General features: G+C 42.7%; 1 protein-coding gene across 7 annotated transcripts in view; it reads right to left on the reverse strand.

Annotated features, from left to right (window-relative positions):
* The window catches only part of CHST10 (carbohydrate sulfotransferase 10), a 140,887-nt gene that overhangs the window by 1,878 nt on the left and 123,576 nt on the right, over window positions 1-15,433 (reverse strand). For all 7 annotated transcript variants that reach the window (XM_033948237.1, XM_033948242.1, XM_033948243.1 and 4 more), the window contains 2 exons: window positions 12,999-13,230; window positions 880-985 (listed from right to left, as the gene is read on the reverse strand). In XM_033948237.1, coding sequence (XP_033804128.1) covers window positions 880-985; window positions 12,999-13,230 — 338 coding nt within the window. The remainder of the gene's footprint in view (window positions 1-879; window positions 986-12,998; window positions 13,231-15,433) is intronic.

Raw genomic sequence — 15,433 nt, forward strand, 5'->3', positions numbered from 1 at the left:
ACTGGACCAGCAGGGCTTAAAGTAGGCCCAGGGAGTGGCCTGCAATGGATCCAAGAGAGCGAAGACTTGAATAAAAACTGAGACCCCCATTTTTTGGACCATATTTTTGACCCAAAAATCTAGGTTTGTACTCGAGTATATACAGTATAATAGATTTGTATCTCAATGTAGCGACCAAATCACTCGACCCCAGAGTACCTCCATTTCTAGGTTAATATTCATTTTTGGAATCAGCATGCAGATATTATAAGAAACTGTCTCCATCCTAACTCCGCTTCCGCACCACCCACAAACTAGTCAGTTTCAGCATGGGTGGTCAGAGGAGATATCCAGTAGCACTTAACCATTTAATCTAATCTAATCTAATCCTTAGGTTTGTATACCGCATCATCTCCACGTTCGTAGAGCTCGACGCAATTAGCCCTAGACAAGCAATTTAAGTGGCCAGAAGCATCTACCTGCTGCTTAAATTGCTTTGAATATTGACCTTTCATTCTCTCTGCTATGGCCTTGTCCTCCTAATGGTCCAACTAAATCCCTCACAGGCTTCCTGTGTCTAATGTACCTGAAAGAGCATTTATTAAGCATGTTTGCCTCTATGGCAAGCTTCTTTTGAAAACAGTCTTTTTGCCTTCCTAATCAATGCTTTTATTTAAGTTACCAGTGCCTATACTGCTTTCTATTTTTTCATTTATTTTTCTATTTTACGAAAAAAAGATGTTCTTCTGGCAAAAATGGTCTCTTTCACCTCATCTTTTAACCATGCTGGCTGTTTGGCTTTCCTTCAACCTTTTTTATTTTGCCATATTTCAGAACATATGCATACACCATTATTCCTTTTCATCCTAATTCTATAAGAATCATTCATTTGGTTCTTACCGTTTCTGAATTTCAGATTCACTGAAGGAGGATAAACGGGGCAGGCCATTTCTCTCAGGGTCATGCACCACATTTTCAGGGATTTGGTCAATGGAAGAAAATGCTCCTGAAAACAAAAGAAACAAACATTTAAGTACTGCCAAGACAACAAAAAGCTAAAATGTTTCAACCCCTTTTATGATTTTTACTCCTCACAGGACCCAGAGGCCTCATCTCTCTCCCGTTCAACCCTAGGCCCCTATCCAAACATCAGGTTTAGTAGCCTTCTTGGGCTACCCTCAACATCTATTTATTCTGACAACAAAACTGAACATCTAATCTCTTCAATAGATCAAGTACATCACCACAGAAAAGCCAAAGATATAAATCTCTTTTTCTATTTGTCTGTTCAAATTTATTACAGACCCTCTCTTTATTGCAGAGGACATGCTACAATCGATTCATGTATGCACACTATATGATAAACTAAAAATCTATAATGCAATAATACAACATGCAGTTCTTCTAAAAGCATCCCACAGTATAATTCTTAAATCATAGTTACTAATATAATATCTCATGTACAGATCAAGAAATAATCAGAATGAAATTCTTCAAATCTACAATGTTCTGGAGCTCCATGTTCTCCAAGACCTATATAGTCAAATTTTAACTAAATACCTTGGTAAACAACCATCCTTTAACCTTCTGACAAAAAGTCAGATAGTGCAAATTAAGGTGCAACCGTAGGGGCACTGAATGCCAAAGTATTGGGGCAGGGCACTGGAAAGCAGGCTGCCTTGTAGAAATCAGTTTCCCTTCAGCAGGGTCAGACATAATTAAGGCTTGCTGGGAAAAGCAGAGAGATCTAAAAAGCCTCTAAATTGTTTAAAAGATCAGCCACATACTACTGTTCTCTAGTAGTTGCTAGTAAACATAAGATCTTTTGAACATTGGCCGGTGTATATAATTTCAAACCCAGCTAAAAATAGTTTTAAGCGAAGGGCTCAAGAAAGTGCATGACACTTATCTAAAATGAGACAGACAATTTGGATCCACAGTTTTCTTCACTGGACAGACCACAAGCGCCTTAAGTTGATCTGGAAAAATACTGTACCTTCCTGATAGGATGTGTTAGGCAAAGTTAGGCTATGAAGTAATCACCCACCCTTTTAAACCAAAAGAGGAGCGACAAAGATCAAGAGAAAATATAAAAGAATGCATTTCTCACTGATTAAATACCATCTCAAATAATAGCCTTAGCGTCCCCAAAATTAGCATGAATGGCAAATTCATCCACTTCACTTGTAGATGGTAGCAATATTTACTATTATGATCCTGCTTGATAGATTTGGAGAAAAATTATGTTTAACCACAATAGTAGCCCTTCTAAGTCTTAAGATGTTACAAGTAATTAGAGTAGCCTCACATCTTTAACTGCAGATGTACAAAGCGCAGGATCTTTTATTGAAGTAAATGCAATGTGATGATCCCAATGTTGGTTCTCATATGTGAACATGCAGGACATGTTCAGAGAAACACTCCTTCAGTGGTCCGGAATGGATAAAATTTCACACGCGGAGAACCATGGGCATCAAAACCGGGTGCAACAAATCAAGAGCAACAAGTGCCATGACATTCTGTCCCACTACTACACAGTGTCAAACTGATGGCAGATTTTAATTGAATGGTGGATTTTCTGTCTGATGTGGCTTGGCCATTCAGTTTACAATAGAAATGTAATCTTGTCTACAAATGCTATATAATAGCAACAGAATTCCATATGCCTTGTTCCCATAAAGCACAGTTACCTACCGTAACAGGTGTTATCCAGGGACAGCAGGCAGATATTCTCACGTATGGGTGATGTCACCAACGGAGCCCCGGTATGGACTACTTTAAAAGTGCATCGCCACTTTAAGACTTTACAAAGTTCACAAAAGCCCAAACTGCGCATGCGCGAGTGCCTTCCTGCCCGATGTAGGGCCCGCGGTTCTTCAGTTTCTTAGTTGAAATCTTTTTTTCCGCTACCTTCCCACTCTCACGGATCTCTGACTTTTTAGTCAGTTTTGTTTTCTCCCTTTCGCGGGTTCGGCCCGGTGGGGCCTGTTCAACCACCTTGGCCTCCAATTTTAATTAGGCCAAGGCTGTCTTCCCTTCAATGTCCCGCACGCAGACAGATTTCAAAAAGTGTGGACGTTGTGCTCGCCCCATTTCTGTGACCGACCCGCATCACTGGTTTCTCCAGTGCTTGGAGCCTGAGCACCATACTGAAACCTGTTCCCGCTATTCGTCGCCGCAGAAGAGGACTCTTAAAAACCACCTGATTCAGCAGAATCTTCTCTTCGGTGTCGCAATGGAGGGCGATTCAACACCGCTGCCGACATCGACGGCACCAGCCAAATTAACACCACACCAATCGGCATGGGTAGAACCATCTTCAATGTTGAATACTTCAGTGGATAAGCTGGCTAAGAAGCCTTCCCCTACCTCCTCTGGGTCTCAGGTCAAAGCAGCAGTGAGTCAAGTCCTGCCGAACTTGAGGAAACCCAAAAGATGCTCCGCTCTGATTTTGGTGAGTGCCTCTACATCGGCCTCCTCATCGCCGGAGCGTAGAGCCGCACCGATGGTACTAGCAAAGAAGCTAGTGGTAACAGTTCTTACTCTGAAGCAACAGATTAAGGAGTTGTTCAGAGAGGAATTACGGGCACATGCTGCTGCCAACTCAAATTTTTCCCATGTCGACACCCACTCCCCCGGTGCCGGTTGAGCCCTCGACACTGGTTGCACCTGCAGAGGAGTCTCCATCGGTGCCGCCACTTCTTGTGTAGGAGCTGGCGCCTACAACTCACTGACACTGGCCATTCTCAACACAGACATCTCATGACTCGACACGGGTGCAGTCTGGAAAGGAATTACAGAAGTTGAAGCAGCTTGAGCCTTCAGTACCGGTGGCTCAGCACCGCATACTGACAACTCAAGATTCAGACCTTTTTGAGGATTCTGATCAAGAACCTGTCCCGTCTGAGCATGAAGGTTCTTCAGATGAGGGTTCCATTCACCAACCTTCTCAAGAAACTCCTCTTTTGTCTAAGAAATCTTTCTTCCCAAATCATCCGGCTTCCAGGAAGTACCTCCATTTCCAAATCAATCGTTGTCATTACCAGTACAATGTTCTTCCCTTCAGCCTAGCATCTACTCCCAGAGTCTTCAAGAAGTGCCTATTCTCCATTCCCACAGTCTACAAGTCTTCCCTTATCTGAATGACTGGTTGATCAAGGCTGTATCATCTCAGGAAGTGGTCCAAGTAACATCTCAGACCATTTCTTTTCTTCATATACTAGGATTCGAAGTCAACTTCCCCAAATCTCATTCTGATGCATCATCTGCAGTTCATTGGGGCAATCCTAGACACAACTCTCATGAGAGCCTTTCTTCCTCAAGATCGCCTTCAGGCTCTCATCTGCCTTTGTCAGCAACTGCTTCCTCTTCAATCCATCTCGGCAAGGCACATGATGGTTCTTCTAGGCCACATGGCTTCCACTGTCAATGTGACACCACTGGTACGGCTATATCTTCGCACTCCTCAGTGGACCCTTGCTTCTCAGTGGTCTCAAGTGACAGATCGTCTCTCACAACATATATCTGTGGCATCATCTCTTATGCAGTCACTTCGTTGGTGGATGACCTCTTCCAATCTCTCTAGAGGTCTCCTTTTTCACTCGCCCCCTCATCACAAGGTTTTCACGATGGGTGCATCCCTTTATGCCTGGGGGGCTCATATGGACAATCTTCAGACTCGGGGTCTTTGGACCACCAGGGAACGGAACATTTACATCAATTTCCTGGAACTCAGAGCAATGTTTTATGCCCTCAAGGCCTTTCATCATCTTCTCTGCCCCCAAGTCCTCCTCCTTCGCACAGACAATCAAGTAGTAATGTACTACATAAACAAGCAAGGAGGCACAGGCTCTCTCCTCTTATGCCAGGAAGCCCAAAAAATCTGGACTTGGGCAACGGCTCGCAACCTTTTCCTGAAAGCTGTCTACATTCAGGGGGAGAAGAATTCCCTAGCGGACAACCTCAGCAGAATTCTTCAGCCTCACAAATGGACTCTCAACTTTGCAACTCTCCGGTCCATCTTTGTACAGTGGGGCACCCCCACGAGTGGACTTGTTTGCGGCTCCTCACAATCACCAGTTACCCCAGTATTGTTCCAGGCTGGGCCTGTTTCTATATGCATTCCCTGCAATTCCTCTCATGTTGAGAACTCTGTTCAAACTCAAACGAGAAGCAGCCACCATGATTCTCATTGCTCCACAGTGGCCCAGGCAATATTGGTTCTCCCTTCTACTTCAACTCAGCTCCAGGGAGCCCATTCCTCTTCCAATATTTCCTACTCTGCTTACACAGAATCAAGAATCTCTTCTGCATCCCAACCTGTCATCACTACACCTCACAGCTTGGTTTCTCTCGGGCTGAGTTCTTCTGAGTTACATCTCTCAGCCTGTTCGCCATATTATTAATGCCTCCAGGAAGCCAGCCACTCAACAATGTTACCAACAAAAGTGGAATAGGTTTTCTTCCTGGTGTCTTCATCATCACGATCCAACTTCCTTGGCACTGGAATTGGTGTTGGATTATCTACTTTCTCTGTCTGACTCTGGACTCAAATCTACATCTATCAGAGTTCATCTCGGTGCTATTACAGCTTTTCACATGCCAGTCGAGGGAAAACCTCTCATTGCTCATCCTTTGGTCTCCAAATTCATGAAAGGACTTTTCAATGTGAAACCACCTCTCAAACCTCCTCCTGGAGTCTGGGGCCTTAATGTGGTACTTTCCAGCTTGATGAAGCAACCATTTCAACCAATGACCACAGCTCATCTCAAGCTGTAGCAATATTCCATGCTACCGATACAGAGCAAGCAATGGCTTCCCCTGTGTCTTTCTCAATAACAGACTATGGACTTTTTCTCCAGGAACTTGTCCAAACCTTTCTTAAAACCAGCTACACTATCCACTCTTACTACATCCTCTGGAAACGCGTTCCAGAGCTTAACTGTTCTCCGAGTGAAAAAAATTTCCTCCAATTGGTTTTAAAAGTATTTCTCTGTAACTTCATCGAGTGTCCCCTAGTCTTTGTAATTTTTGATGGAGTGAAAATTAGATCCACTTGTACCCGGTGTTGGAGAGTGAAAATCACTTACCCAGGTAGCTGGTCTTAGTAGGGGAATTCTCAATGAGTTACTAAGAGAGAAAGGAGAAACACACCAGGCACACACAACTAGAATCATATAATATACAGTAACTGAAGCTTCCGGGAGATTTCTATCTGATGCTTAAAGCAGCAGCATCATGAAAATGTCTCTCCGAGGCATACGGCACTGATTCCTTTTGAGAAGTTTGGAAGCAAAATTATTGGTAATGATTACATATGTCACAAGATGCAAGCCATAGGTCATATGGTCAGTGGACAAAAGATACATTACACATGTCATAAATCACAAGGTCATAACATCATAAAAACCTTTATCTTCAAGCAAGGATGTTTTCTAGGGCAGAGTGCAAGCTTTCTACCATAGCAAGTCTTAGCTGATATATCAGAGCAATATTCTTTATACCTATATTTCACTATATAGGTTTTCGGGGGGGGGGTGTAATCCTCACATAGCCCCTTTCAGGGTCTACGCCCGCTCTACTCCACTCAGGATTTTGTAGATTTCAATCATATCTCCCCTCAGCCATCTCTTTTCCAAGCTGAAGAGCCCTAACCGTTTTAGTCTTTCCTCATGCGAGAGGAGTTCCATCCCCTTTACCATCTTGGTCGCTCTTCTTTGAACCTTTTCTAGTGCCACTATATCTTTCTTGAGATAAGGAGACCAGAACTGAATGCAATACTTCAGATGAGGTCGCACCATAGGCGATACAGAGGCATTATAACATTCTTAGTCTTGTTAGCCACCCCTTTTTTAATAATTCCTAGCATCCTGTTTGATTTTTTGGCTGCCGCCATACATTGGGCGGAAGATTTCATCGTATTGTCTACGATGACACCCAGATCCTTTTCTTGGGAGCTAATCCCCAAGGTGGACCCTAGCATCTGGTAACTGTGATTCAGGTTATTCTTCTCAATATGCATCACTTTGCATTTGTCCACATTAAATTTCATCTACCATTTGGATGCCCAGTCTTCCAATTTCCTAAGGTCAGTCTGCAATTTTTCACAATCCACATGCGTTTTTACAACTTTGAACAGTTTAGTGTCATCTACAAATTTAATCACCTCACTCGTCGTTCCAATTTCCAGCTCATTTATAAATAAGTTAAATAGCACCAGTCCCAGTACAGATCCCTGCAGCACTCCACTGTTTACTCTCCTCCATTGAGAAAAATTACCATTCAACCCTATCCTCTGTTTTCTATCCGATAACCAATTCCTAATCCACAACTGAACTTTGCCACCTATTCCATGACACTTCAATTTTCTCAGGAGCCTCTCGTGAGGCTTTATCAAAAGCTTTCTGAAAATCTAGATACACTATATCAACCGGCTCATCTTTATCCACATGTTTATTCACACCTTCAAAGAAGTCAGGCAAGATCTCCCTTGGCTGAACACATGCTGACTCCATCTCATTAAATCACGTTTGTCTACATGTTCCACAATTTTATTTTTTATAATCGTTTCACTATTTTGCCTGGCACTGAAGTGAGACTTAGCAGTCTGTAATTTCCCGGATCTCCCATGGAGCCCTTTTTAAAAAATTGGCGTAACATTGGCCACCCTCCAATCTTCAGGTACTACAGATGATTTTAGTGACAGGTTACAGATTAACAGCAAGTCAACAATTTCATTTTTGAGTACTTTTAATACCCTGGGATGTATACCATCCGGTCCTGGTGATTTATCACTTTTTAACTTGTTGATTTGTCTTAGTACATCTTCCAGATTCACCAAGATTTCTTTCAGCTTCTCCACATCATCACCCTTGAAAACCATTTCTGGTTCAGGTAGATCTCTTACATCTTCTTCTGCAAAGAATTCATTCAGTCTTTCCGCTATGGCTTTATCCTCCCTGAGCGTCCCTTTCGCTCCTTGATCATCCAACGGTCCCACAGATTTTCTGCTTCTGATGTACCTAAAAAAATTGCTATGAGTTTTTGCCTCTTTTGCAAGTTTCTCTTCATATTCTTTCTTAGCTGTCTTTATCAATGCTTTGCATCTAACTTGCCAGTGCTTGTGTTTCTTCTTATTTTCTTCATTCGGATACCTTTACCATTCTTTAAAGGATGGATTTTTGGCTCTAATAGCCTCTTTCACTTCACCTTTTAACCACGCCAGCTCTCATTTCCGCTTCTTTCCACCTTTGCTGATACGTGGAATACATCTGGTCTGGGCTTCCATGACGGTATTTTTAAATAACATCCACACCTGGTTTATAGCTTCTTTTTAACCATTTTTCTCATTTTATCATAGACGCCCTTTCGAAAATTGAACGCCCCTATAGTAGACTTCTTTTGTGACGTTACTCCCGGTATCAGCTCAAATTTAATCACGTTATGATCACTATTTCCCAGCAGACTCAACACAGTTAACTCCTGTACTATGTCTTGCATTCCACTAAGGACCAAATCTAAAATAGTACCCCCCCCCCCCCTCTTGTCGGTTCCCGGACCAGTTGCTCCAAGAAACAATCATGTATGACATCTAGGAATTTTACCTCTCTAGCACTCCCCGATGTAACATTTAACCAGTCAATGTTGGGTAATTGAAATCACCCATTATTATAGTGTTGCCCATTTCTCCAGCTTTCCTAATCTCTTGATTTCTTGTTTTTATAAAGAGCATTTTAGTGCATATTTTCATTCTATCCCTTCCGCACTTCTCTCTGTTCTGGCAATCAAGGGTCTTTGTGGACCTCTACGCCAAACATAGCACTGGGTTTGTAGGTTTCATGGGGGCTTTAGCGCTCATGTGTCACCCTTTTTGCCTCTGTTTTAATGGGCAATTTCTTCCTGGTATGGAGGGTTTACCAGATGGGAAGCAAAGGGGTTGAAATTTTTATTTCATCTGGTGGAGGATGACGGTCAAGTGAAATCTTTTGCTCAGCTTAGTTGGGAATATGGCCTTTCCCCAGCAGATGGGTTTGCATATAGGCAGATTCATTTTCTCTGGGGCAATCAAATTTAGCCCTTGACTGTCAAGAACTTTTGACCTCAGCCTATACTTTGGGTTCTCAGATGAAAGTGCCCCTCAAATTTCATCATAGACATTTGAAAGATTAAACCCCTATGTTTGACCATACTGTGTTAAAGGCCTCTTGGTCTCAAGAGTTGCACTTGGGATTGCCTGACAATATTGTTTTGAAAGCTGTAAAGAGTTTACCTTCTTTGCGAAAATATGTATTTCTGGGAATTGCATTATAAACTTTTTCGTCTATATGTTTCCGCTAGAAGAGCTCACCTTGCAACGTTTAGCCCTGCCTCAGCTTATCTGAAGTGTGGTCACTAGGATGCGCACTTGGGCCACATGTTTTGGACTTGCCCAACTATTCAAGCTTTTTGGGATGGTATTTTCACCTTTATTGGAACTATTTGGAGGGTCGCTATTCGGCATTCTCCTAGAGTGCCCCATCATCCAAAGCAGAAGGGTTCCAGTGCCTTCCTCAAGTGGTGTACTTTGATTGTGTTGAAATGCATTTTGATTCAGTGGCTTGATGGAAATGCACCTGTCTTCTCCTTGTGGAGGACACAATTGATTTACTTATTTACCTGGGAATGCCGTGGCATTTCTGACTTTTCCTCCATCAAGGGTTTGCATTTTCAGATGACCTGGGAGCCATCTGGAATACTATGACTCCTTTTTCAAGGAGTCATATTTTAAACTGTTGACTGGGTTTTGTTTATTTGGTCTTGCTAGATCTCCCAATGCTCAGTTTTTGTTTAGTTTTGATTGGGTGTCATTTTCTGGTCCTGGGACTCTGGAAGGGAAGGGGGGGCTGGGGTGTTCTGAGTTTGTTTTGTAACTTTTATATTGGAAAACAAAACTTGAGTCCTGTAAGCTTTCAGTTTTTACTGTACTGGCTTGGTTTTTAACTCAAAAAAAATTTTTTTGAACATACATTTGTGGATTCCATGAGATTGCAGCTGTTGGAAAACTAGTCTTCAAAATTTCAGACAGAAAAGGCAAATTTGATACAGGATGGAAGTTTTTGGGTCAGATGGATCAAGATTAGTTTTCTTTAAAATCGGGCATATGAGCATCATTTTGAAAAGTGCTTGAACTGTACCTGTAGACTGGTAATCTGGATAATCATGAGGTGAATGATTACATTACTTACTATCTTACTATATGGCTAAGCAATTTTTTTTTATCTTGCTTAGAAATTGTTGGATAGTGTTCTGCCTCTCAGACTATACTGGCACATGTCCACCTGCCAGGAATTGGGTACATTCTCTTAGGAAAGTTGCAGACATTCATTCCTCACTCAGCTACATGGGGAATCAGAATTTACATTAAGTTCATGAACTCTTTTTAAAGATGCTTTTAACTGAACTACTGTCTTTTAACTGTTAATTTTATACTGTTCCCCAGTTCCTAAGTGTTTTTCCCTTATACGTTCCTCACTTTTCTATTACAATTGTATTTCTCCCCCCTTCCCACATGTATCTATGGCCTACGGGTCAATATTTACCCAGTTTGTACGGTCTGTAGTCCTGTAGTTTTTATAGGAAAGTATGTTTAATTGTTATTTTTGTTTAAATGTTAATGTTTTTACTTTGTACAACGCTTTGTAGAATCGAAAAAGCGTTTAATCAAAAACTGAATAAACTATAAACTATAACTCACTTAGGAGATGCTTCTAAAGTCCAAGACTGAATGGATTAAAAGCAGGCTTAAAACAAATGTTCAGTTAGCAAAGCATGTCCCGCTATCAGTCAATTTTCCTTTACTTATGACAATCAACATCAGACTGCAGCTGGCAGATTTAATGGCCAGAATAGTGACCTAGGCTGCAAGATGGATAAGCCTTACATAAAAAAAAAAAAAAAAAACTATGGAGACAATGATCTTGATTCCAAGCTTTATTCAAAGTTCTTCATAAGACTGATCTGTATATAAGGTGCAGTCATCGCAAATGGTACACAGAAATAGATTGTGGTGGAGTCCCGACATGGTCCTTATTCCGGTCAGAAAGACCTTCCTCTGGGGTCCAGAATGATGAAAACCACAAAGCCTATAATACTGTGGAACAAACAAATACTGCAAAAACAGTGCTGTCAGGTGAACCACTGTTCACACAGTATTTGTTTGCTCCACAGTATTATAGGCTTTGTGGTTTTCATCATTCTGGACCCCAGAGGAAGTCTTTTTGACTGGAACACGGACCGTGTCGGGTCCCCACCACCCACCACAATCTCTTTCTGTGTACTACAGTTTTTGCTTCACTGTAGAAGTTGACTTGGTGATTTTTTTGTTTTGCTTTAAGCCTTACTTAAGAACATAATAGCCATACTTGGATACTGCAATGGTCCATCTAGCTCAGAATCCTATTTCTAATAGTGGCCAATCACGACTACCTATTAGAAACCCAAATAGTAGCAACATTCCATGCTACTGATCGTATTATTGATGGGCTGGTTTTAAGTACAGTGGTACCTCGGTTTATGAGTGTACCGGTTTGCGAGTGTTTTGCAAGACGAGCAAAACATTTGCAAAATCGGCACCTCGGAAACCGAGCATAGCTCGATTTACGAGGGCCCCCCCCCCCCCCCGCGATCTGGCACCCTCCCCCTGCGATCCGGCACCCTCCCCCTGCGATCCGGCACCCTCCTCTCCGCAATCCGGAACCCCCCCGCCGCAATTGGGCACCCCCCCGCTGCTGCTTACCGTCATCTGGGCACCATGAACTCGCAGGCCTTGAGCATGCGCAGATGCTCAAGGCCCAGCAAGAAGAGGAGGCCGATCTTCGGGCACCGGCACCAACGCACAGGACATGCCGGTGCCGGTGCCCAGATGACAGTAAGCAGCGGCGGGGGATGCCCAATCGCGGCGGGGGGGTGCCCGATCGCGGTGGGGAGGGTGCCGGATCACGAGGGGTGCTGGATCGCGGGGGGGGGAAGGGTGCTGGATCACGGGGGGGGCCTTCAGGGGGAGCAATGCCGGTTATCGTGGGAGGGATAGAGCAGCGCCACTGGCCTCGGGGGGGTGGGAGCGTATCAAAGCGAGTTTCCATTATTTCCTATGGGGAAACTCGCTTTGATAAACGAGCATTTTGAATAACAACCCTTTATCTGGGTAGGATTAGCTCCCATCTGGAATAAGTATCACAGAGAGTGTGAGAGAGAGATTTAGAGCCTGTTTTACAAAGCCACACTAGCAGCTGCTGCGCGGTAACGGCTCCGAAGCCCATAGAGATTTAAAGGGCTTTGGAGCTGTTGCCACGTGGCTTTGTAAAACAGGCTGTTAGTGACACTAAATAGTGTCACTGAATATTTCCTCAGACCACCTTAGCAAAACCTAGCTAGTGCTGAAGCAGTCTATGGGTGGAGCCCAATGTTATTCGGTTGGCGGCGATATTCCAACCACTCAACGGACAACTAACCGGATAAAGTTAGGAAAGCAAAAAGGCTATCCTAACCTTATCTGGTAGTTATCCATTTAATGGTCTGAATATCACCGCTAAATGGATAACCCAACTGGTCAGCGCCAACTCTGGATATTCAGTGGTAGCCATGATCCAGATAAAACTGCTGAATATCTGGATTTTTTAACCTGCGCTTGGTGTTTTAAAAAAATGCTGTGTCTCAGCTTTGGGAGAAGAGGGAAAATTTTAAATTATTTGGTAAAGCAAACAGCTTGAATTTAACTCAGACATAAATTACAAGAAAAAGTCAGGTACTGAAACAAACTTTCTCTGGGACATATCTTTCTTCTCTGGGGGGACAACTGGAAGGTTGAGAATATATGATTAAGAAAGAAAAGGCAACATGAAAAGCCATTTTCTCAAAACTTCTTTTCCAGATGAATATTAAACCATCAAAAGTTCAAACTAGAAAATGACAAATTCATAAAGCACCAGTATATCACAATTACTTTTTTTTGTAAAAATTCAGATAGGGAAAAGTAGTTGTACCATTTAAAACCATCAAGACCTTCTTCCACTGAGTATTTCCCACTTTAGGAGTCTGGCAAAAGAGAATCTTGTGCTTGTTTGAGACAAATATTCGATCCAGGACAAACTTTGAGAGTGCAGTGTGTGACAGGTTGCTTATCGATGCATCTCGACACATATTCCTGAGCAGCTCAAGACGGTCCATCTGGACTAGGACACTGTGTAATGTGTCAGACAGATGTTTCCCAGCTGTCTGAAAAAAACCCAAACAAAGCAAGGACAAGTTTAGAATTGCAGTCTGTTCAGAGAGAGACAGAAGCGAGAAAGCATTTGGGATTACTACTACCACCACTAAGGGGGTAATTCCTGAGTCGTTCTTTATAGCTCAAATGCTCAAGGGAATGGAGCATTTGAGCTATAAAGAACGACTCAGGAAACTGGGATTGTTTACCCTCGAGAAGAGAAGACTGAGAGGGGATTTGATAGAGACTTTTAAAATATTAAAAGGATTTGATATAATAGACCAAGAAGCAGCATTGCTAAAATTTTCTGATGTGACACGGACAAGAGGTCATAGCCTGAAACTGAGTGGCAGCAGGTTCAGGACAAATGTCAGGAAGTTCTGTTTCACACAGCGAGTGGTGGGTGCTTGGAATGCACTCCCGGAGGAGGTTGTGGCGGAGACTACTGTACTGGGATTCAAGCGCAGGTTGGATGCACACCTTCTTGCATTTCATATTGAGGGATACGGTAAAGTCGGGTCTCCAAAAAGGAGTACCTAAATGGGCCGCCGCGTGTGCGGAGCATCGGACTAGATGGACCTCGGTCTGATCCGGTGTAGGCGTTTCTTATGTTCTTATGTAGGGGCTAATGCACCAGTTATGCGCACACATATGCATGTACATGTTAGATATGCCCCTAAGTGCAATGCTTTAAATAAATGCATACTAGTAAATTCTATATGGTACTCAAAATTTTGCATGCAAATTTGAGTGCGCAAATTGTATAATGAACCAACAAGCATCAATAATTGGGCACTAACAGTTTGCATCTATGGACTAGATTCACAAAGCAAACCGATCGTGTACCTGTAATACATCCCAGTGAGTTCTTTTCCTGTCTCTGCCCCCTTCCTGCAAGCTCCGTCCTCATCTGCACAAGCCTCAAACACATTAAAATAATGTGTTCAAGGCTTGTACGGTTAAGGCAGAGCTTACAGGAATGGGACAGGGACAGTGACAAAACTCATGGAAAAATTTGTCCCCGTGTCATTCTCTAATATGTATATATTTTGAGAACACACTAACAAAAATCAGAGGAACAGAGGAAAAAGTACCCAATATATCAAATGAACTCTCCACTGATTAACATTAAGGACGCCAAAGTGCTTGTTCATATGAAAGAAAAAGCCTCCACATATATTTAGAGAACAGCACTTAGGCGCATTTTTGGCACTCATGCACACATACAGTACTTGTGTATAACTGTACATACTAGTATTTCAAACACTTAGGCACATAACTACCATAGCACCTACTTTAGAGAAAGACCTCTAGTGAATCAATGGTGGGTGCTTAGGCTTTGTACTTACCACACAGTAATTCAGGCATTTACCAAGAGGTTAGAACAACATCAGTTCAGAGCATAGATACCAACTGAGGAAAGCCTCAGTTTTGTGTAAGCACAAAACTTTACCACATTTTTGTAAAAGAGCTCCATAGATTTACAAAGAAAACAACAGCATGGAGGTTGCTGCTTTATCTCGGACTGGAAAAGCGTCACGAGTGCTGCAGGGTTCGGTGCTCGGGCCCATGCTCTTCAACATATTTATAAACGACCTAGAAATTGGTACAACGAGCGAGATGATTAAATTTGCGGTTGATACAAAGCTATTCAGAGTAGTGAGGACACAGAAGGACTGCGAAGACCTACAACGAGACATAAGCACACTCGAGGAATGGGCTGTGAAATGGCAAATGAGGTTCAACGTGGATAAGTGCAAGGTGATGTATGTCGGTAACAAAAATCATATGCACGAACACAGGATGTCCGGAGCTCTCTCCAAGTACAGCACCGGACATCCTGTATTCGTGCATATGATTTTTGTTAGGCTAGTAGGGCACTGGTCTTTGACCTAAGGGCCGCCGCGTGAGCTGCTGGGCACGATGGACCACTGGTCTGACCCAGCAGTGGCAAATCTTATGTTCTTAACCAAATGTAGACATGCAGGCTACGATATTGAGTTTCTGTCAACCGGCTGCTCAGGAAGACATTCTTTTAGCATACAGTGAATGAAATGACACAGTGTATGGTTCCCCCTTAAAAAGATGTACAAGTTAATTACACAATGGAACTGTGAAATGGTGTTCTGGCCATGTTAGTCCACTTAGTCCTTATATATACTGATATTTGTCAACATTTGCTTATTTCTGATCTAAAGAAGGAGTTACCTTTGA

This window comes from Geotrypetes seraphini, chromosome 6 (genome assembly GCF_902459505.1).
Source record: "Geotrypetes seraphini chromosome 6, aGeoSer1.1, whole genome shotgun sequence".
Classification (NCBI taxonomy): Eukaryota; Metazoa; Chordata; class Amphibia; order Gymnophiona; family Dermophiidae; genus Geotrypetes; species Geotrypetes seraphini.